Source organism: Symphalangus syndactylus, chromosome 14, assembly GCF_028878055.3.
Source record: "Symphalangus syndactylus isolate Jambi chromosome 14, NHGRI_mSymSyn1-v2.1_pri, whole genome shotgun sequence".
Classification (NCBI taxonomy): Eukaryota; Metazoa; Chordata; class Mammalia; order Primates; family Hylobatidae; genus Symphalangus; species Symphalangus syndactylus.
The window spans coordinates 75,042,359-75,066,659 of NC_072436.2; the positions used below are offsets into that span (position 1 = coordinate 75,042,359).

The window sequence follows — 24,301 nt, forward strand, 5'->3', positions numbered from 1 at the left end:
TTGACCTCTCAATGGCTTCATAGGTTGGGCTACTCATTCTCTGGGCAGCAGTTTCCCCAGCTTTAAAATGGGGATCCTAAGAGCGCCTACCTCAGAGAACTGCAATGAGAATTAAAGAGGACACAAAGGCAAAGTGTACTTGGCACATCGATGTCATTAATATTATTAATGCCATTTAATGTTCTTTGATGGAGCATAATCCTATATAACATGTAATAGAAAATATAATCATGTGGCTTGAATTGTTTGTTGTTTTAAGGCAAACACATCAGAGCATGTACCTTTGCATCTGAACACATACATTTGTATTTGAATGTTGTATCTTTCAAAGCCATGACCTCACCTCAGGAGACTCCTCTCTCAACTTGATCTCACAGCCATTTGCTGGAAACATTTTCAGAAGCCTTTGTGGAACTCTTTTCAGAAGAAAAAAAGAGAGAAAGTGGGGGCCATACTTGGCACTAGTAAGTATTTATCTTGTAAAGGTAGATTTTTAAGTTTATTAGAGCTAAGTTTGGTAAATAAGTCCAGAACAAGCTTTGATCCACTGACATTTAAAAAATGGTGCTTAACTAACAGTAAGGATGGAATTTTTTTTAATGGCTGACTCATTCATGATTGACTAGCCTCGAAGGCAGTTCCAGAAGAAAGGTTCCAGGCAGCTTTTGACTTCTGACAGCGTCTCTGGAACACCAGTAGAGTCTCCTGGGGCAAAAGCTTTAATGACAGGGGTTTTGGGATGAGTACGCAGCCTTGACTAAGATCTGTAAGGTTGAGTCTAGAGAGTAAAAATTAGTCTTATTTACACCTACGGTATTAAGTGACACTGGCACCTGAGTTGACCTTGTCTTTGGGGCTTGCATAGCTATGAATGGGGCCAGTAACAGAGAAGGTTCTCTGCATCCAAGGAGTAGAGTCCAAAACCTGACTTTTGACCTAGGTTGACGTGCACACCAGGTCTCTCTATACCTTATGATATACAGAATTCAAACCGGAATATGTGAGTGCAGGTCAAGGGAAGGACCCTCAGGTTGGTGTCCTCAGCAAGGACTTTAGAGCTGGGTGTGTGAGAAGCACTCGGCCTCCTTGTATAGTGCCACGGACAGAGCAGCCAGGGCAGCTGGAAAGCAACACCCAGCTGGGGTGGGTGGAGGAAGAATGCGTGTCCCCATGGAACATGATAAAGCAAAGTTCAAGGCTCATGATGACTAATAGGTTCATCTAGGAGGATGGGTGACCAAGCAACCTTTGTGTTATTTCCTACAGGTGGAAATGAGAGGTGCCATGTTCATTCTATCCTAAAGTATCTCTTAGAGGACATTTCTATGGAGAAAGTGTAGTGCCTTGGAGTTTGGCTGGGTCAGATTCCAGCCCTGCTCTCTATTGCAGTGTTGACTCAAGCATAGTAACTAAGGTTTCATGAGCCTCATTACACTCATCTGTAAAATGGAAACATGATTACACTTCAGGGTTGTCATAGGAGGGAAGGTCATAGGTGTTACACAGATGAGGGGACTCAACAGAGCAAGTGTTCCACCTCTCCCAGGCTCTGAGAATGACACCAGAATCTATCTTTTTGCCACAAGAAAGTAGGCAGAGGCTCATCATTGCTCGTCAGAGTATGCCACCTGCCACAGGAAAATGGCCCCAGTCTCTTTGTGAGGAGAGGCTTGCACTCCTAAGAGAATTCTACTTCCTCTTTGCTTGAATAAGACCAGCTGTTAGGGCCCAAGTACTCAGCAGCTATGACAAATTTCACTGCTTAAGACCCCTCAGCCTCTTAAAACAGGAGTTTTTTCTGTAGCTAAAATAAGCTGCTCTCAGCAAGATGCACATTAGCACTTAATGCTCAGGTGGGTGAGGGGGAACAGTCAATGGAACACTTGGTGTATCCACTGCAATCCTGATATTGGTAAAAAGTCACTTCTCATCTGGCTTTAAAGTAGGTCCAGCTTCTCATTTTAACCTGTTTGCCAAGTCCCTAGTTTTTACTATAGCTGTTGTGTCATCTTTGATTGCACTGGTAATCTAGGGATGCTCAGCCTGGACCCCAGACCTGGGGGCCCTAGAGAGACAGATAATCAGGCCAAGGGGGTCCCAGGAAAGGCTCGAGCAGAGAGCATCCAGCTGCCCCTGTCCTTTCTCACTCGCTTACCCTTGATGTCTTCCTGAACTAGTATGTTAAGTTCTCAGAGTACTAACTCTCAAACTTCATTGTACGTTAGAATTACTGGGGAACTTTTTAAAATCCAGAAATTCAGGCTATACCCCAAACAATTAAATTAGGCATGAATTAAAACAACAAAAATAAACCTCCCAGGTGATTCCAGTGTGCAGCCACATTTGAGAACCAATGTGTTAGCTGATGGAATGAAAAATCGAGTGCAGTTACTTACTGGGTTGACTTTTGTGCGGTCACCAACTCTTATCATCTGAGGATCACACAGGACAGAAGCGTCACCCCTATGGGGCCACACTGCCTGTTCTGGTTGCTAGTGAGGTCTCAGTGGCATATAGCCATTATAACAGCTCTTTTTCCTTTTTACCATGAAACATTGACAGAGATAGAGTAGTATATGCCCCCACCCCATGTACTCATCACCCAGCTGTCATTCATGTCTCCTCCGCCCCACCACACACACTTTTTCTTGTATGGAGGGGGTGGACTGCAGTATTTTAAAGCAAATCCCTGACATATACTTTCATCTATAAATACTTCAGTATGTATTTCTGAGAGATAAGGACTTTAAAACAAGAACCGCAATACCATGATCACACCTAAGAAAATTAACAGTAGTTCTTTAATCTCATCTAATACCAAATCCATGTTCTATTTTCTCTAATTTGTCTGAAAAATACCTTTATACATTTGGTTTATTCCAATTAAAGCCCAGACAAGTGTTACTCATTTTTAGTAGTTTGACTTTAACCCCAGGGTAATTAAACTGTCATTGTGTACACAGGTAATGATGCATATGCACTTCTGAAAAGAGGTGTAAATGGAATTTGGCTTAGCTGATGTTTACTGGATGGTCTCTCTCCTCCTTCCTTCCTTAGCCCTTCTAGTGGGATCTTGACATGTTACAGAGGAAATGCTAATTGAAGCCCCAGCCACAACCACTTCTGTGCTCTGCTCCTGCCTGAAGGCATGTTCCCTTTGGTAAACTTAGAATAGAACCTTCAGGATGCGTGTGGAAAGACAGTATGAGTCAGCTCCGTGGACAGCTTAGAATTTCCTGCCCCTTTGCTGGAGGCTGTGTCTGAGAAGCGCTGGGACTGCCTCCCGGGTTCCTCTTTGGTCTCTGCTGAGGACCGCCGCTTTGACAGTTACCTAGGGAGTTGCCCAGGACTTGTGTTTTGATGGAAGGACCAGCCAACACCCACACAGCCTTGCTTTCCTTGGTGTGCAGATGGCTCTGTGCAGCCTTATCTCCAGCTGGGCATCTGGGTTCAGGTCAGACGATGACCAGGAAAGGAGGGAGTGAGTTTCTGCCCTCTGAGGTTAACACCTACCACCTCATCAGTCATTGCTTTTCCACAGTGTTCCCCCTCTATGAGATCGAATGCTGTTAGAATTTCTTAGAGTCAGACGCTGCAGCTTGAATGGGTGATGAGGCTTTGAGGGGTCGGCAAGAGGAGGATAAGGATGGAGAATGGACAGCCTAAATAATCCAACTGTATCACTCCTTCCACAAATAACCAATCCAGTGCTACCACATATGCATCATTCATTATCCTGACCCAACAAATCTAAATTTTGTTTTATTTTTCTGTAGCTTTTTTCTTCTTTAGAAGGGCTTTGTCTTGATTTCAGATGGGTTTGCAGTTGCAAGATTTTCTTCTGTCTTTGTATCATGGTCAGATGGTTACAGAGGAGTAAACAAGCATCTTAATATGTAAAGGCAACTCTAATGTATAAGGTTATTTATCACTGGGTTATTTTTAACAGCAAAATGTTTGGAAAACACTAAATTTTCATTAATAAGAAACTAGTTAAATAAATCATGGTACATCCTTATAGTGGAATATTGTGCAGATATAAAAAGGAAATGCATTAGTTGTGTTTCAATGTGGAAAGATTGTGGCCAGGCATGGTGGCTCACGCCTGTAATCTCGAGGTGGGCAGATCATGAGGTCAGGAGATCGAGACCATCCTGGCTAACACGGTGAAACCCCGTCTCTACTAAAAATACAAAAAATTAGCCAGGCGTGGTGGCGGGCATCTGTAGTCCCAGCTACTCAGGAGGCTGAGGCAGGAGAATGGCGTGAACCCGGGAGGTGGAGCTTGCAGTGAGCCGAGATTGCGCCACTGCACTCCAGACTGGGCAACAGAGTGAGACTCCATCTCAAAAAAAAAAATATGGAAAGATTGTGAAGAGATAAACAGCAAGGTCTAGAACATGTGAATAATGTGCTTGCTACCTTTTTTGTGAGATGAGGTTGGGAGAGAATACATATTAATATTTGCATAAACCCTAGAAGGATACACAAAGCAACCTTTAAGAAATGGGTACCACTGGCATGTTGGATAGGAGAAGGAATGGGGCAGATGGCATGGTGGGAGTACGCCTTTGTATTTTGATTTATGAATCAAACCAATGTGATACCTATACAGAACAATTAATAAAATAAGAAAAATGCATCTATTTTTACATTGTACAGATAAATTAATGGCTTCATTATGCCCCAGTTAATCTGTTTTGTAAGCTTCTGGCCACTGCTTATCCACATTTAAACAGTCCAGAATCTGCTCTGAAACAGACCCATGTAGCCAGCCCATGGAATGCCGTGCCCTGTTCTTCCCACGATGCTTTCCTCAACAACAGATTATAAATACATGGTTGGCTCCTGGAGCCCATGGGCGTTTCCCCTTCTTCACCCTGAAATATAAACTGAGCTGACAGCCTCTAAAGTTTAACTGTAGGGAACAGGGAAGGCAGGTGCCTATGTCCCACAGCATAGTTGGCTGCTGTCTTCTGTCTCCGGAGGAGGTGTAGTGGGAGGATAGGGAGCAAGGGCATGGCCTCCTCTCCCACCCCAGTCTCTCAGTGCACTCTTGCTTACCTGTTGGCATTCTGTGCACCATATTGTCTGTATGTTTGTGTTTATTTCCAGCTTGTCCTGAGTGGTAGCAAAATCTCTCTGAGCTGAACTGGTCCCACCCTGGTAGCTTTGGAATGTTCAAATGTTAAGACTTGCTCTTCACACTCGGCACATTCTTAGCATCGGGGGCAATTCCTCCAGGGCTCATGGGAAACAAACAAATGAAATCCATGCAACTCCTTTCTCCATCTTGAGTGGAGAAAGAGGCAGAGAAGATCTTTGGGGAGACTTGAAACAAAGAACCTTTGAGAATGAACCTTGTTTAAAAGTGTTCTGAAAAATGAAATTCAAGGACACTTGGGATCTATTCTCGGCTCTGCCACAAATGTACCTTCTCTATTTTATTCCGGGTTGTGCATTACTATTAGGTTTTTACCTACAAAATAGGTAGAGCCCACATTGATTGTCCATTCCCCCTACTGTTTCGCCTTAGCCAGCTGACATTTACTTTAATGAAACTTGAGAGCTGTCCTTTTAATGGCAGCTAAATGAAGAGCATGGGTAAGCCCTCCTCCTTTGGCCCTTTTCTTCCTTGAATGAGGACTACTGTGAGTACTGTTCTGAGGATGAGTGCTGGTCAGTTGAGATTCGATCAGGGACTTGTTATCTCTCCTGCAGATCTCTGTCCCTTTTGAATAGGGCTATACACACAGTGGAAATCACATGTGGTCACAGCTACCTGAGACCGGCATACAAGCCTTCGCCTCTTCCTCCAGTGCTGGGAAGAGTTAATGTTCCTGTGATGGAGTACCAGTTGAAGTCATTGGCTGGCATTTAAGAGCCATGTTGACAAATGAGTATGTGCTGCAACTTTAAATGCTCGAGGCACATCAGGGGTGGCAAGGCACGTGGACAGGGGCCCCCAAATCTCAGCCAACTCCAGGGTACGTGTTCTTCAGAGGAAGGGCCTCTACTCTCTAAATTTTCTCAGGCTCTTGCTGAGTGTGCGTTATTCAATTGTGAAGGGTAACTGTGCACCTATGAGACTCCCCTGTAAAACACTCAGCTGCCAGATACAGCAAGCTTCTTTTCTTGGTGAGGTGCTTTGGATACCTGCTTCTCTCCCCTCTCCCAGCAAGCTGTATTAGGCTCACTCTTGGGGATACCTGAGAGGAGGAGATACTCGAAACAAGTTGGGTGCTCTTCACACATGCCTACCCTATGCAGAATGCAGGTAAGCCATGGGCAGGAAGTTGGGCCCCAAGTCAGTCGTCTGTAAGCTTTATCTGATAGTTTCCCATCTATTAATCAGTGAGCCCTGACTCACCTTCACTGGCCTATTTTTAAAATTTCTGATAGAGCTAAAATGTTTGTGGCAGAGCCAGAAAGAATTTTCAAGTATTTAGTAACTTTGGCTGCCCTGCTGGTGATTTATTTAACCTGTCACCTGAGAATTCTCATCCAGGTAAATATCCTAGATGTGATCATCTACTTTTCTTATTCTGGAATCATGAGAAACCACAAAGTTAACTGTGACAGAGTTTTGGGATTGGTTTTAGTTAGGTAGCTAATTCTTAGGAACAAAGAGTTTAGAATCTGAATTTAGAATCTTAGTAACGAAAAATGAATTTAGAATTTAGAACAATGAATTTAGAATCAGGCCCAGTTCTGGCTCCTGCAATTAAATTTGTACAAGGAACTTGATCAACAGCTGTAATTTTCTCTTCCATCAAGTGTGCTTGGTCTGGACCTACGTATTTCTGAGGTCCAGTTTAGAATTCCAGGCAGCTCTTCTAGTTCTGTAGTTAATGTCTAAGGTTCATAAGGTGTGAACCCCATAAATTATTTATTTGCCCCTCTGGGAAACTGAACGAAAGCAGAAGAAAATAAAATCTTGCTAAGCCCTGTGCACAATCTCTTGTTTTTATCAGGAATGAATAAATAGAAAAACAGGGGAATGTTATTTTCCAGTAATTTTTTAAATGGATCTCAGTGGCGAAAAGTACGTTAAGTTAGCAAACGTGCCTCACATACTGTGGATGCCTGTAAGACTCTTACATTCCCCTGGCTAGATGTATTTCAGGTGAATGTTTTTCTTTGCATTTGCTAAATTTTCTGTAGTGAATTTATCATTTTTTGTAATGAAGAAAAAAATACACATCACAGAAGTTTGCTATTGTCATTTCCTCCCCTCATGTAATCCTTATCTCTACCCCCTGTAGAAGCCAATAAAGGATAATCTGTGTTTGTTGAATGAATGAAGAAACCCAGTCTACCGTGGGTTTACCATGTGCCAAATGCGGAGCTGCAAAAGGAAAAATGAAAAAGAAAAGACCTAGAGAATCTCAAGTCCAGTGGCAAAGATGACATGCAAGTCATAACAAAATGCTGTAATTGTGGCACCAATTGCCATGAAGACAGAAGAGGTTGTGCTATAGACTCTCTCTCCCCATCTTGGGTCTTTGTTTGGGATAAAAGTCCAGTGTAATTCTAAAACTCAGTGTTTGCATATTATATAACCATAGCTAATATTGACATTAGCTGCTGCTGTTGACTAATGTTTGTTTGTAAGGAAAAGTGAGTTCTAGCTTTGGGGTAAGATCCACATCCTTTTGGACTGGTGTGTGAGTTTGGTGTGGTCTCTTAGATCCAGCATCAGGGACATAGCTTTCCTCCCAATCCATTGGTCTTGATCCACCAACAGTGCCCAGCTTTCTTTCCACTCCCCTCTTCTTTATGGGGTGCTTTTATTATTAGGCAGTTTTCTCATTTCGCTGTGTTGGAGCTTCAAGTACTAAACTAGTTTAAACCCTGCATTTTCTAGACAAGGAATTTGAAGCACAAAGAAGTTAAGTGACTCTACCTCAGGTTGTATAACTAGTGGTAAAGCCAGGCCAAAGCTACTGCCTCTCAGTAGAATAAACTTGCAAGATTTCTAACTCCATTAATTATGGGCTGTTTACCTAGGAGAATGATTAAAAAGTATTGTTGAAAGTTCTTAGAAGACATTTCCATGTCCACAGCTGTATAGGCATCTGACAAACAGAGAGCTTCCATGTGAAAGCTTTACTTAGCTAGGAAGCTGTCTTGGATAAGTTTTTTGTGGCCAGCATCAAGGTGAGTAATAGATTTCTCCGCTTAAGACTATTCTTAGAATTATACAGAGCAGCTTCAGGTCTAATTCTGGCTTAGAGGTAGGGAAACAGCAGAATGGGTTGAGCTGGCCTGAGTGGCAGATTTGGGTCTAGCATGCTTAGTCCCATTAATGATCCTCTTGGTGCAAGTGCACCTTAAGGAATAGGTCATTCAACTTTAAGCTGATTTCAAGCTCAGACCTCATTGTTCAGCCTGTCAGGTGCTAAATACATTAAATGGTCACTCCTTAACTCCCTTTATCTCATTTCCAGGACTTGAGTTAACGCAATCCCTTGAACTTCAAATTCCACCTCTAGATCTAGACTTGGTCTGTTTGCAACCAGGTCCGAAGCCAGGCCTTGTCCTTGTTGGTCCTCAACACTCTTTTGCCAGACTTGAAGGGGAGACTGGTCTCCTCTCAGACACCTGGCCTCCCATCAGCCACATAATCAGCACCCTGAATGCCGCAACCATTCCCTTTTCATTGCTAATCAAGCCCCCGGCTCTTCCCGTACTTTCCCAGAGTGACTTTCCCATATTTCTAATGTATTTTGGATTCTTCCTCCCTCATCGGTCCTGCTGCATTTGTGTAACATACTGTGCAGGAGAAACTCAGACTATCTAGACAAAGCCTGCCTACTAATCCAGCCCCTATTTTCCCTCCACACAGTGCAGGAACAGAATTTATGGATGTGATAATAGAACCCTATGGAGCACCCCACACAGAGTGGGCTTTGGGAGAATGTGAGTTCCTTTTGCCTTTCCCTAAAGAAACCTGGGCTGAAACCACAGTCCTAGCTCTGAAAGATCCTTACATTATAGAGCCTTTTTTTTTTCTTTTTTTTTTTTTTTTTTTTTTTGAGACAGAGTCTCACTCTGTCTTCCAGGCAGGAGTGCAGTGGTGCGATCTCTGTTCACTGCAACCTCTGCTTCCCGGGCTCAAACGATTCTCCTGCCTCAGCCTCCCAAGTAGCTGGGATTACAGGCGTCCACCACACCCGGATAATTTTAGTAGAGACGGGCTTTCACCATGTTAGCCAAGCTGGTTTCAAACTCCTGAACTCAAATGATCTGCCTGCCCGCCCCCTGGCCTCCCAAAGTGCTGGGATTACAGGCGTAAGCCACCGCGCCCGCCGGTTGAGCCTCTTTTTTTTTTTTTTTTTTTTTTTTTTTTTTTTTTCAATCTACTTGGCATAATAGCCCATATGCATTTCATCTGCAAGAGCCAGGTCTTCTGGCTCTGGCTCTGGCCAAGCTGAACATCCCCAAATTAACCCTGAGCTTTGGAGAGAGCTTTATTTTACCCCTCCTGCCAGCCCGTTACACTTTAAGAAACATAGCTGAAAACTGACTTAGCTTCAAGTAAGATTTGTCACTGTGTGTACCGAAGTCTCGCTCTACTAGGTAACAATAGAAATCATCTGCCTCCCCTGCCTCCTTGACTGGCCCTCATCATTCTCGTCAGTATTTAACATAGGCATTTCTCTATTGGATTGACTTCTCAAAGATGTTGATATTTTCCAGTAAGGCAGCAAGTGACCACCAGAAAGACACCGTGTATATCTAAGTACACCCCAGTTTAATCTATTCAAACAGCTGGCTGAGACTTATTTTTTCAAGAGAACATAACTGAAGGCAGTTAGAATGGTTTCTTTTGTGCAAATTTCCCCTCCCAGAGACCAGTCCCAGGAGTTCCTTCACCTGCATTATCCATTAATGCTGTGGATTCATTTCCCCCAAATAAACAAGTTTTCCTGCCAAAGAAAATATGCATTATGATTGGATGTAGGCATATGTCTTGGGACCTGATTTGGAGGCATGTTCTTCATTTTTCTCGGTTGGCCCTCATTCTCCTTACTGAGCTCTTACGGGCAGCAACAGTGTGGCTGTAGCCCTCATTTCTGACGGCCCTCACTGCCTTGTTAATCCTGTGTGTGGCTATTCAGCCCCCTTGAAAGCATCCTTCATTTCTGTTTGCTTAGTTTCCTGCATGCCTCTTCCAGATCATCTTTCACCTCTTGCTTCAACCTCTGGGGACATGTGTGGTTTCTACATAATGCACAAATGTGACTTGGGGGGAGGGGAGGATGGCTGTGGACTCATACACTTCAGCTGGAGTCACTGGACTCTGAAATAGGGGAGGTCGTTTCTGAGTGGGCTGGTCAGGAAAGAGGGGAGATGGAAAGACCAACAGGCAACCTCAGGCACTGTAGATTTCCCCTCCCGCCACAAGACAGAAAGCTGTGTATGTGTTTGCATTATAAGGAAAGTGTGAACTACAGCTCCTGTGGACCAAATCACCATAAATAACACTCTTGTATCTGATTCTAAATTGGGACATTGAGGAAAATAAGGGACCAACAACCAACATTTCTATAGGAAAAAGATCTGGTTCTTTATTCACCCAAATGTTGATCACCAGGGGTCAACGAACTTTCTCTATGAAAGTTAGATGGTAAATATTTTCAGCTTTGGGGACCATATGGTTTCTGTCACAGCTGCTCAGGCCTGCCTTTGTAGCTCTCAAGCAGCCATAGACAACATATAAACACTCGAATGTGTGGCTGGCCATAATTTGCCTACCTCTGAGAGTCTAAATTCATAAAATTTACTAATATCATTGTCATTATTGTTCACATAAATTGATGAGTGTTCTCTATGTGGCCAGGCTCTATGCTAACTACTTGTTGCAAATGGTCATATTTTTACCATTCAAAACAATTCTGTAAGATTGTTAATAGTATTGTACCCATTTTACAGGTAAGGAAGCAGAGGCTTAGAGAAGTTAAATAACATTAAGTGTGGGCAAGGCTGAATTTTGAACCAAGAAAATTTCACTCCAAACTCATGCTTTATACCACTATACAATACAGTCAGCCTACAGTACCTGCATCACTGATATCCACATTTGCTTTTAGATCCTGACATTAGCCAGTATTTGGACTTAAGTTATATACATATATAGCTAGTTTTGCTTTATAGTTTGAGCTAATTTTGCTTCTTACCTGCCAAGGATCAGTGCTAGGAAATGAATACATGAAGGCCTGGTGAGCTCAGAGGCAGAAGACATATATATCCAGGCTGGTTTCCAGGTTCTGAGACCCTGTGCTCTGAAAATAGTGAGGTGGAGCCAGGCCTGCAGCAAGCTATACTACTCCTTGGAATGGCCTCACCCAGGCCCAGCACTGGCATGAGCTGCCAAGCCATTGCACACAGGTGCAGGCTCCTCAGCTGCTGGTGGCACAGACCACACTAGTATGGTCAGGGGAGACTAGAAATTGCATAATTAAGTTGTTTTCCAAATAATGGTATCGTTAGCATGCAAGTCGACCAAACAGAAATGTCTGTTAAAGACGGCAGGAACCATGTTCTGATGCCTTTGTTGTTACAACGAGTAAAATGTGTTCTGAAGAAAACTTAGAGTAAAAGTAAAAGATCGGGGAAAAGTATCGCATATGCTATCACCACCAAAGTTCCTTCTTCAGGCTCATTGGGATGGTAGTGGAGGTTGGGGTAGGGGTGGGGATTCTGTGGCCAAATAAGTTTGGAAAATGCAAGCCTAGAAAAACTTGAACAATATTCTCAAGGATATAGTATGATGTTTTCCCAAAATGTGTGTGTGTGTGTGTGTATGTGTATGTGTCTCCCCTTATAAAAATGTTTATAAGGAATATTCTTTGAGAAACCCAAACCCAGAGGCATTTCCCAGTGTTAACACTTTGGTAAATTTCTTTATGGTCCAAGATTTTTCAAATGGGTGGGCATGTCAGCAACAGTAACTGTGGTGATTATTAAATACATAAATTTTTTTTTTTTTTTTTTGAGACATGGTCTTTTGCTCCATCACCCAGGCTGGAGTGCAGTGGCGCAAACATAGCTTACTGCAGCTTCAGCCTCCCAGGTTCAGGCTATCCTCCTGCCTCAGCTTTCTGTGTAGCTGGGACCACAGGCATGCACCACTATGCCCAGCTACTTTTTGTATTTTTTGTAGAGACAGGGTCTCACTTTGTTGCCCAGGCTGGTCTCCAGCCTCAAGCAATCCTCCCACCTCAGCCTCCCAAAGTGTTGGGATTACGGGCATGAGCCACTGCACCCAATGATCTCTTTTTTTATTTTTTTAGGAATAGGGGTTATATATATTCATTCCTGTGTGTTTGTGAATGTTTAAGTTTATTTTGAAACAGTTCATAATTACAGAAATGTTGCAAGAACAGTATGAAGGACTCCCCTATCATTTCCCCATTTGTTACCATTTTACTATCTTTGCCTTATTCTCATTGTTTGTGCGTGTATGCACACATTATTATTGCTATTATTTTTGTATTTTCATTACTGAAATCTGAATTACAAAATTCTTCAATGAACTGAACTTAATTCTCCAAAATACTATAGAAACTCAAATTAGACTAGAAGTTTATTAATTTCCCCCATTTCTTCCTGTTGCATTAAGGTAAATTATGCTTTCCAAGTATGTGAAAGGTTATAAAATTTCAAGGAACCATTCTAAGGCTGCAGCCTGCAGTCCTCATAAGGAAAGAATTGTCAAAGCCAAAGAAGTCTTCAATTCAGGCCCACGCACAATCCTAATCAGTCTGGATTAGTGAGGTTGTAATTTGATGTTGGATGGGACCGTCCCAACCATTTTGGAGCCAGTTTGAAGTCCTATTAGACAGGGTCCTTTAAGAATTAGAGTCAGCTGTTTGCTGAGGTGGGAACCTCAGCCTGAAACATGCTTCCATTTTTAAGTTTCAGGACTAAGGGGGCCATGCAGGAGCTCTGGGCTTTAGTGACTCCTCTATTTTGTTTCCTGTGGTGACTTGTCATGTTTTCACAGCGCATCAATGTGGATAGTTTTTAAAGTGACAGCCAGTTTCAACAGTGGTTTTATTTCACATACATTGGAGCTTCCATATCTGGATTTTTTTGTCAGCCACTAAATCAAAGCTCTTCCTCCTCCAGATGGTTTAAGACACCCAATTTGAACATTAAGTGAGTCAAGCAAACACTGTGCCACATTACCAAAGGACCCGTTGATTTAAAAGAGTATGGATGTGACTTACATAACCTCTCATGGAGCATTTCCAAAACCTTATAAGGAAGCTGGATATAGTCACCTGTCCTTCATAATGTTAACACTGAGCCACGAAGCCAGGGCTTGTGTCCTCAGAGAATGCATAAGGAAACGATCACCAGATCGCCCTGGGAGGAGAAGGCACTAGGCATTTGTTCAGGAGGTTGATGCAACACTCACAACAGCCGTAGGACACATGTATCATACCTCCCAGCTGGAAGGCAGAAACAACTTCAAGTTCAGCTCCCACACCCACAGGGCCTCACTGTATAAATGGTTCCCTCCACTCACATGTGTGGTAGCTCTATACCTAACTAGAAAAGTGCCTTGTTTAGGTATAAATTAGATTGTAGGGACTGAAAAAAAATTTTTTTTTATTTTTAAAAACATTTTATTATGAAAATTTTCAAAGACACTTCAAAGAAGAGAAATACGGTCAGCCTGCATATACGTACGCCACTACACAGATGCAACCATTTATCAAGATTTTGCCACATTTCTTTACCCCCTCCCTTATTTATTTTTTGCTAAAATATTCACAACAAACCCCAGATATTGTATCATTTTACCCCTAACATACTTCAACATGCCTCTCTAAAAAAGTAGACATTTTAGGCCGGGCACTGTGGCTCACGCCTGTGATCCCAGCACTTTGGGAGGCCGAGGCGGGTGGATCATGAGGTCAGGAGATCGAGACCATCCTGGCCAGCACAGTGAAACCCTGTCTCTACTAAAAATACAAAAAATTAGCCGGGTGTGGTGGCTGGTGCCTGTGGTCCCAGCTACTGGGGAGGCTGAGGCAGGAGAATGACATGAACCTGGGAGGCGGAGCTTGCAGTGAGCTGAGATCGTGCCACTGCACTCCAGCCTGGGTGACAAAGCGAGACTCTTGTCTCAAAAAAAAAAAAAAAAAAAAAAAAAAAAGTAGACATTTTATAAACACAATGCCACTATCCCACCTATGAAATTAATCCAGGACCAAAATTTTGATGTGTACTTTTTACATAGCTTCTGCAGCTGGGTAACCTCACAGCACAAGAATCAACAAGTCCATGCCTACACGAATTCAGCTGATAACTTTAAAGAGAGGGAGGGATCCTTGCTCTCAACTTTCGACAAAATTCTTTGGTTTGGGGCTGGGGGCAGGTGAAGAATTTGCACTTGTGGTTCTCCAGAATGTAATCTCAGATATTGAACTGTGCCATTTGCTTCTTGGGCATCTCATCCTCTCATCAATGATTGATAATCATAACTTACAGGAATTTTTTAAACAATATTTTAATTGGAAAACGCATCTGTCAGCTGTCAGGCTTCCAGTTTCCACTTTTGAGAAGCAGGATGTTGAATGTGAGTAATGACACAACAGGCCTATAAAATGCGGACTAACCCTCGGATGACTCATCCAGTACAATGCAGTATATTTGTCAAGGAGACTGAATCATATATGGGGGAAACCACTTCTCAGGCAGCCAGCTGGTTCTCAGGTCAGCAAGAGACGATCCATTTTTATCGGAAGCTTTATAGTAGCAATAATGCTAATACCCAGCACTCGGGCTCCACAATGTAGAGGAAATGGCATCGCCTGGCAGGTACGTGCTTACTGTTTACATGAACTTTATTTTTTCATTGTTCTCTTATGCTTAACCTTTCTGGTGCCTGCTTTTAGCATTCTTTTTAAAGGAGAAAAATTATCCTAGTTGTAGAGGACCACAGTGTGTATGTGTTTGTATTTGTGTGTGCCCACGTGCAAGGACAGATAGGTAACCTCTGGCCTGTTGATAGACACAGGGTTCTTACCCTCTCATCCCTCTTTCTGAAAACAAATTTCTCCTTAGATATTCTGATAGAAATGTTTTTGTTTTTGTTGTTGTTTTTGTTGTTTATTATTAAGTCCTGAATCTAAAAGATGCTGCCTAGGAAACAGCTTGCAGAGATGGTATACCTCCTGGGTGGGTAGTGTAGAGCTTTAAAAAAAATGAATAAGCAGAGGTGAGCTGAAGGAGGTGGTCTAACAACGACTATTGTGTTAACGTTGGATTTCTTTCAGTACTGTGCTTTTTTCCTACCCCCAAGATGCGTGACTTAATGCAAGAAAGCTTTATTCCCCTACTGAGTGAATAGGGTGGGTTTTTCTATTTGTTTTGTTTTTTTTATAAATCACAATTTGCTCATACTGAATTCATGCACTAACTTTTTCTAGGTGGGAGAAAGGGTAGTGGGGATTTGGTAGCAACATTTAATTATAGCATTCACATGATCTGAAGGATCGTTCTGCATAATTGGGAGGCTGTGTCTGCCTGTCTGACCCTCTCTCTTTCTTCACCCACTAAATTTAAACAATGTCTGACTAGTTAAAGCACATATCTTATTTATTTGAGTGTATTAAACATTCCTATGTGTGTTGACAGTCTATTCAGTGTCTCCTCATGTTTTAAAAAAAATACTTTGTGAGTCTTGCTTGTTAGGGACAGATGCTATAGTTAGTTTATAGCAGTACTATTTATGCTTTCCTGGTCTGTCTGTCCAGAATGGCTAGGTCAGGACCTGTAACACAACTGCCCACAAATTTGCCTAAGATTTAGCATTTGTGGAGCAGCCCAGTGTATAGCAGTAAATCCTGTTATCACTCAGAGAGCATTAAACAGATCTGGGGTTACCAAGCTGGAAAAATAGGCAATCTTTGTTTCTCTTCCCCTTTCTTATAAAGCCCATAATAATGACTTGTTTTCCTTGAAGTGTATGAATTTTAAGCTGTCAGTAAATGCGTTCAATTTACTTACTTAACTACATTCAGAAATTCCTATAATTTGGAAAGCCAGCATGAAGGGAGTTTGTTTCTGTTTGTTTTGTAGATTAAGGGGTGTACTTTTTATAGAATGGCCAATTTGTTTTTGGAGACAAGACCATCTCCAAATTTCATTAATTTTGCATTCTATAAATGAAAGCCACCTGTTATGCTGTAACGGGCTAATTATGGTAGAGGACAATGATGAGGAAGAACAGTATTTGAAATATGTGGGGGTTTTGCTAAGAATTTTCCTGCCCACATCTGTAGTGCTTATTTTTATATGTGTATACATGCATATATAGTACTTATTTAATAATAGCACTTGATGACATTAAAAAATACTTCAGATTCAAAGTGAGGGCCATTTTTTATTAACAACATTTTTTAAGTTGTGAAAGAAAGGCTACTTTAAAAGTGTTAGCTTGAACTAAGACCCATATTTTGCCATCTTATAGTAAACGGGGTTTTTTCTTATAGTTTTGGTGAATGCCACAGTCAACTTAGGGTTCACTTTATCAAATTCATTAGAAAAATATAAATTAATTTTGTTTTATTTTAAAGACAGAATAGCTAATTTTCTGTGCTTTCACGGAAATATTAGGTTTCATGATACCATTTTTTTTTTTCCCTTGAGGCCTATGGTAAATGATTATAGTCAGGAATAAAAGAACATTTCTTTTAAAGTTCTTGATTTAGTGACACTTTCTGTGAAAATGTCTTGTTTTTCTGTGATTTGTATAGTTGGGACTCGCTCAGGTCCTGTCCACATTCTTTCCAGAGCACCATATTCTGTTAGCTTTGGTTATACTACACAGAGGGTATACTGACCATTGAAACTGGACGACGATAATCACTCCTAGGGTTGTGGCTGCGACGCCTTAGAGGCCCCTTTGCTGTTAAGCACTGTGAACCATCAGTCCAAAGGAACCACGTGGTTTTTAGATGCCTTCTTTCCCTTTTGAGGGAAAAGGAATACTGAGCTATGGCCAGTTCCAAAGTTCTCATATCATTCAACTTGGAAGCAATCAATAGATATTGAGTGAGACGCTGCCTATGTTCAGAGCAATGTGCTGGGAAGTGTTACATTTAAAAGTGCTTCAGATCTGAGCCCAGTCTGGTTCTTCTCTTAATTCCCGCCCTAGTGGGGATTCATTGTTACTGGAGATGAATTCCTCCCTGGGTTTTCTTTTATTCATAGATTTACTGGAGTCTACAATCCAGAGCCACTCATTGCTATTGTGTATAAGCAACTTTGAGCTATTCCTTTTTGGTTCTTCAAAACCTAATTCTGCTTGGATGGAAATCAAGAAAGAACTGCTCTACTCAAAAATCCATTTGATAGTTTTGGTGACCATGTTTTCTGAGCCAAGTAGAGTGATATAACCTTGGACAAAAGATTTTTGTTCTTCCTTTTTCTTGGGGAGAGTGAGAGTCAGGGAGAGCATTTGAATCCTGAAAGGTTAAGAGTGTCCAAGGTATTTTAGTGGAACAGTTTTTCCCAATCTTTGCTGGCTTGCAGATTTTTAGCCCTTAACTAAAATTACATTCTAAAGACTCAGAGCTATTATGAATTCAGTAAACATTTTATAAAAACAGGTTTATTTAAAATTAGTATAGATCACCTACCAACATCTAAACATCCTTATTTGTATGTAGAGGGAGACCTGTTTGTTACGGAGTCTGCAGTCTGTCCTTGCTGTCCAGATGTGTGGTTTATGGATGCATGGTCATGATGATCACTGCCTCAGGAGGCTTGGCCTGTCTTATCGCCTGCTGTCCATTGCTCACTGTCTGCTGTGATATTGTCCTCCCCACATCTGGAGTTTATGGTCATTCTGCCGTACTGGGTGGGATTAATAACACTTGTAGGTAAATCTTATATCATTATCTAGAAATAGCAACATTCCTGTGTAGCTCAGAAAAGCCAGAGACAAGTGTGGATCAGCCTTCTAACGACATAAACTCCTAAATGTATAAATGGGATGAATGATCACCCTCTTATCAAACCAGCATGGACTTCTGTGAACCCTGAACATTCTTCCGGGTATATGTTTGCTGACAGCTTGTTGCATCAACTGCACCTGGATTGTCTTGAGCTATATGTGGCATAGTTGTGGAAACCGTGTGCATTCCCAGTTGGAATTTCTTTTTTTTTTTTTGAGACGGAGTTTTGCTGTTATTGCCCAGGGTGGAGTGCAGTGGCACAATCTCAGCTCACTGCAACCTACGCCTCCCAACATCAAGCGATTCTCCTGCCTCAGCCTCCGAGTAACTGGGATTACAGGCATGTGCCACCACACCCGGCTAATTTTGTATTTTTAGTAGAGACGGGTTTTCTCCACGTTGGTCAGGCTGGTCTCAAACCTTTCAAAAAAAAAAAAAAAACCATGATGACCATAGAGAAAGCAAGTGCTGCAGAAGCAGGCTGGCCTGCTCACCTGCCTCGGCCTCCCAAAGTGCTGGGATTACAGGCATGAGCCACGGCGCCTGGCCCTTTTCTTTCTTTTCTTTTCTTTTGTTTTCTTTTTTTTTTTTTGAAGTGGAGTTTCACTCTTGTTGCCCAGGCTGGAGTGCAATGGCACGATCTTGGCTCACTGCAACCTCCACCTCCCTGGTTCAAGCGATTCTCCTGCCTCAGCCTCCCAAGTAGCTAGGATTACAGACATGCACCACCATGCCTGGCTAATTTTGTATTTTTGGTAGAGATGGGTTTCACCGTGATGGCCAGGCTGGTCTCGAACCCCTGACCTCAGGTTATCCACCCACCTTGGCCTCCCAACCCAGTTGGATTCTTATTTGCCAAGGTTTCTTCATAACAGGTGATGGCTGGGTGCAGTGGCTCACGCCTGTAACCCCAGCACTTTGGGAGGATGAGGCGGGCGGATCACGAGGTCAGGAGATCGAGACCATCCTGGCTAACACAGTGAAATCCCATCTCTACTAAAAATACAAAAAAATTAGCCGGGCATGGTGTCGGGTGCCTGTAGTTGCAGCTACTGGGGAGGCTGAGGCAGGAGAATGGCATGAACCTGGGAGGCAGAGCTTGCAGTGAGCCCAGATCGTGCCACTGCACTCCAGCCTGGGCGACAGAGCCAGACTCCATCTCAAACAAACAAACAAACAAACAAAAACAGACGATAACCATAGACAAAGCAAGTGCTGCAGAAGCAGGCTGGCACTTCAGCCCTCTTAGAAAGAGCTTTTAGCTTGGGATGAGAGTGATACCTTCTTTGCTGCACATCTGAGAGCAGCTCAGACAGTTAGCTGCATCATCTTCATAGAGTTCAGTGTATAAGAACTACAGCAAGATTACTATCTCTTTCCTGATTTCAATCGAAGAGATGACTTAATTCATTCATTTGTAAAGATTCTTCAGATTAGAGATGTCCAAGCTAGATTTGGCTTTTTTTGTTGTTGTTTTCTTTTAAACACATGTTCCGTGTACCCATCCAGTGGAGGAGATGGGTTGCCTGTTGTTGCCCTGGCCCTGTGGGACTCTGCTGTTTGACTGGGCCTCTTGAATTCCATTAAATGAAGCACAGACAGCATGTGTCATAAAGGCTGCTTGGGAAGGGTGAAGAGCAAAATTAGTGTCTGTGGGTGGGCATGTGTTCTCATCACGTCGCCAGAGAACTGCAATGTGCAAAATCTGGCTGGAACCTGTTCCAAAGAAAAATAAAACAGCCCCTTTTTTCCTGCTTTGAGTAATATTAAAAAACATCGCTTAACCCCTATGTAGAAGAAATGGAACTGTCAGGAAATTCTTGTGATTATGTGTGTGTGTTTAATAATCTGTGTGTTTAATCTTTACAACTGAGGTTAGAATAGAAGAGATGAAAAGAGACTAATCATGAAAAATATTTTGGTGTATTCTATTGCTGGTGTTGTAGACATTGTAAGTGTTCTATTAGAGTAGAACTGCCTAAGGATTAGAGGAATTTGTCAGAGCTAACAATTCAGGGAAAATCTATTTTGTTTAACTTTCTTCTGTTCTTCTTTGAAATGATTTTGTAAGAAAAGCCATTTTTGTCTCAGTAAAACCAATATCAAAGGAAATGTTTGTGTTTTTCTTATATATGATTTACCTGGTACCCCAAGGAACAAAGCAAAGCCAACATTTACACTTACATTTGAAGCATAAGATCTTCCTTTTATAGTTTCCTTGAGAAGGTCTTGCATATTTGTTAATTGCTCCTCATAGTATAGAAGAATGTTTTTTAAGGGAGGGTTGTGATGTATGTAGTTTGCATAATGGGGACATATGTTACTTTTGTAATTAGGGGAAACTTAAATTTTTAAATAGTGTTAATGTTTACTCCTTTTTTCTTTTAAAAGAATTTTTTAATAAAAATAGAGATGAGGTCTCACATTGTTGCACAGGCTGGTCTCAAACTCCTGGACTTAAGCAGTCCTCCTGCCTTGGCCTCCCAAAGTGAATGTTTACTTCTTAAGGACTGCAGAAATGTTCCTAAGCTAAACCCAACATTTCTAAATTTGGGGTTCTTTACCTATTTCAAGTAGCCTCTCTTTGTTTCACAGATTATCTTTTTTTATTGTGGTAAAAAACACATAACATAGCATATATCATCTTAGCCATTTTTAAGTGTACAGTACAGTAGTGTTAACTATATCCAAGTTTGTATAACAGATCTCTAGAACATTTTCATCATCCAAAACTGAAACTCTTTCCCAATTAAACAACTCACTCCCCTCCCCAGCCCCCCGCCTCTGGTAACCACTGTCCTCCTTTCTGTTTCTAGGACTTTGACTAGTCACATTTGGATAGCTGGTGTAAGCGGAACAAATCATGCAGTATTTCTTTTTGTGACTGACGTTTCACTTAGCACAATATCCTCAAGATTCAGCCATGTTATAGCATATGACAATGTTTCCTTCTTTGTTAAGGCTGAATAATTCCATTGTATGTATGGACCACAAGTGTTAAGGTCAATTCCCTATATGTAAACACACAAGAAAAAGTTAACACAAGAGCTTCCGTATATACCAGCAACTCACTGCTGGGTGTGCAGCAGTTTTCAGGGGATGGCATATCCAGGATGCTTTCAGTGACTGTGACTTTCCTAGAGAATGAAACTGTGTGAAGTAAGTCCTGGGAAGTGGCTGAAGCACACCAGTGAGTGAAATGAGCCAAGAGTTGTTCCTTTTGACCGACATTAAGTCGAGGGCCCTTCCACCTGTCAGTAAAGCTCTCTGGTGGAAGAAGTTAGCAGTAGCCACTTGGTTGTACTGTCTTGGGCAGTGGTCTTTGTTTTTTGTTGTTGTTTTTTCTGAGATGGAGTCTCGCTCTGTCGCCCAGGCTGGAGTGCAGTGACGTGACCTCAGCTCACTGCAACCTCCGCCTCCGGGGTTCTAGCGATTCTCCTGCCCCAGGCTCCCAAGTAGCTGGAACTACAGGCACACAGCACCACACCAGGCTGATTTTTGTATTTTTAGTAGAGACGGGGTTTCACCATGTTTGCCAGGCTGGTCTCAAACTCCTGACCTCAGGTGATCCACCCGCCTCGGCCTCCCAAAGTGCTGGGATTACAGGCGTGAGCCACCGCACCCGGCCCAATTTTCTGTATTTTTGGTAGAGACGGGGCTTCACCGTGTTAGCCAGGATGGTCTGGATCTCCTGACCTCATGATCCACCCGCATCAGCCTCCCACAGTGCTGGGATTACAAGCGTGAGTCACTGCGCCCAGCCGGCACTGGTCTTTAACCACCACAGACTGCATGACTTAAAGCTTGGTTGGGCTCCCTGCTGCAAACATGTTGGTGATGGCCAGGAAAGCCCAACTTCAGCAGCTTAGCCACACGGGATTTCAGTTATCTGTGAGAATCATGAGTCTTGAAATAAAATGCCTTCTAGTGCCTCCACAAGCTAGTTGATTTTGGGAGGTGGAGATAGCTCTAGTATTTCCTGGAGGTTCTTTCTGAATCAAGTACTTCAAACTACACTACTCCCTTATAAATGAAAAAATATTTTAAGACTAATGTGTTAAAACTGTGAGGAAGCTTGGTAGCTAGTTGGCCTTTACATTATCCTTGCTGCCTAGTTCTTTTATATCAGGAAAGTAACATGGGAAATATGTGTACTGAGTGGATGGCTCTGTTATAACTCGGAAGGAAATTGCGCTTGTAGGACAAATCCTGTCCCTCCGTGTAGTCAACTAGTCAAGAATCCACTGCATCATGATTATATCCTATGAGCCTGACACTTGCCTTAATTGCTCACCAACAGTCATTGTGACCCTAAAAGGAAAGAATTTCCCCAGTAACACTTAAGTTGGGATTTGTAAAATAACATCAGTATGGATCCTTTTAGAGCCATTCAAGATTCAGTGGTGTCACATTCTGAGGATCCCCAAAATGAAGCCTAAATCAGAAGTTTAAGAAGAATTCCTCCTCCTTACCTTTTCTCCCTCACCCCACCCCCAGATAGGAAAGCCCTTGGCCAAAACCCAGCAAGAGCTGAGAGGAACTGGCCTTTCCTGCTGGCAGTGGGGAAAGAGGCTTCTTGTCAAGGAGACTGTCAGTAAACAGTTGAAACATTTGGGAATATTTTTCCACGTTGATAGGCTTTCATGGGCTGGATTGGGAACCCGGTTGCCCACCATTTTATGTTTTTTCTGTAGGGAAGATACATTCCAATTTCAAACAACTGACTTACTTTTGGACCAGAAATTATTTGTCACATTGAAGCACTTAAACCTAAGTTGCAACTTGATGTGCACTGAGCTGCTTTAGCAGAGGTCTATAAGAAATGTCTTTCCCTATTTTTAAGCTAAACAATTGCTTTGTTACCTTTTCCTAACTGAATTTCTCCTTTTCACTCTGAATGTAGTAAAGATTGGGGCTGGGGAGTTCATGTTGAGTCAACTGATAAGGCAGATAGAATCAACTGTTTGGGAGAAAAAGGGCAGATCTCTCTTCTCTTCTTGGCCTGCATTTGTTCCATAAATATGTCTTGGGGTTTTTCTTCCATGTGGCTAAAGAGAATCTCACATTTGTGGATGCGTAAACCCAGCTAGATGACTAGGTTGTACCTTTTATTTTCCCCCAGAGGATCTTATTAAACTTATTAAAACTCAATTTTCATCATTTTCTTGCTTTTTCAAAATACTTGAATAAACCAGTTTCGCTCCTGGAAACTTCATAATTGTGTCATAACACTGGCACTGAGAACATATCTGTTAGTCTATCATGGTTTCAGGTCTTTGTGGTTTCAAGTTTTTTCTCTACTCAAAATATACTCTCAGTTGCATTTTACTGCTGAAAGTTTTCTGATCTGCTTTTGTAGGATATTTTAGTGGCTTAAGTTTGCTAAGCCCTCTGCCACAACTAAAGGACTTTAAGGCCGTTTTTTTAAAACTCAAAGTGTGAAAAGGGACCAAAGTTGAAAGAGTCTCAGAAGTCATTTGTGGTCTCTACCCCTCATTTTACACATAAGGAAACTGAAGCTCAGTAATAGAGTTTGGGGTGCCTCACCCAGTTGTGAGAAGATGTGTAATGGAGGTTAAGTCAGGTTAGGTCACTTGTCCTGACTTATGGCACTCATCACAACAGATCCAAAAAGGAATTACCTCTGTTGGTGTGAAACTTTAGCAGGATGAGTAGGAACACCCTCTAGCTCTGTGATTTTTTTCATGTAGCTGTGTTGCCAGTGTTACCTCTTCATTTCTCCTTAGAATTTCTTTCACAATCAGTTGCCTAACCAGTAAATTTCAAGGGACCAAGATAAGGAATAACTTATCCTCCAGAACACCTAACTCGAATATGGGCACTTCTGCCACCACACGAGCTCCTTTCAAAAGTGTGATCAGGGGGTTGTCACAGAGACTGATCTTAGTCCTTTATCTGTCCCTAATGTCAGTGACCTTGAACAAGTCCCTTCTGCAGTCTGGATTTTAATTTTTCCACGTGAGAGAGGATTCTAGCATAGATGGTTTCCACAGTTCTTTGTATTAATAGCTTAAGAGGTGGAACTAATGTGAAGACCTGAACTCTGCCTTCGGGCGGACCTCTATTCCACCCTCCAGGAGGGAAGTGAAGCCGTCTAGCATGCTTCAGGGAGAACAGGTGCCTTGACTGTGTGTTGTTTGTTTATCTGTGTGTTTAGCTTTCCATCTCTAATGAGGGAGGTGGCAGAATCCTAGAAAAAAAGGAACTAAATGCATTAGTAATTCTTGCCGTCTGAGAGGGCATCCATTTCCAGTGGACCTGTGGGAATATAAACAGGCTCTTAAATATCCTGTCAGCTT

At 42.2% G+C, this 24,301-nt stretch overlaps 1 protein-coding gene across 6 annotated transcripts in view; it reads left to right on the plus strand.

Moving 5' to 3' along the window:
- SPRED2 (sprouty related EVH1 domain containing 2) overlaps positions 1 to 24,301 on the plus strand; it is a 122,835-nt gene that overhangs the window by 52,584 nt on the left and 45,950 nt on the right. For 2 of the 6 annotated variants that reach the window (XM_063617910.1, XM_063617911.1), the window contains one exon: positions 378 to 464. The exons of 3 other annotated variants lie outside the window; for them this stretch is intronic. In XM_063617910.1, the coding sequence (XP_063473980.1) occupies positions 378 to 464 (87 nt within the window). Of the gene's footprint in view, positions 1 to 377; positions 465 to 14,562; positions 14,839 to 24,301 lie in introns of those variants that run through there. One more of the 6 variants, XM_055240721.2, reaches the window with a different exon arrangement.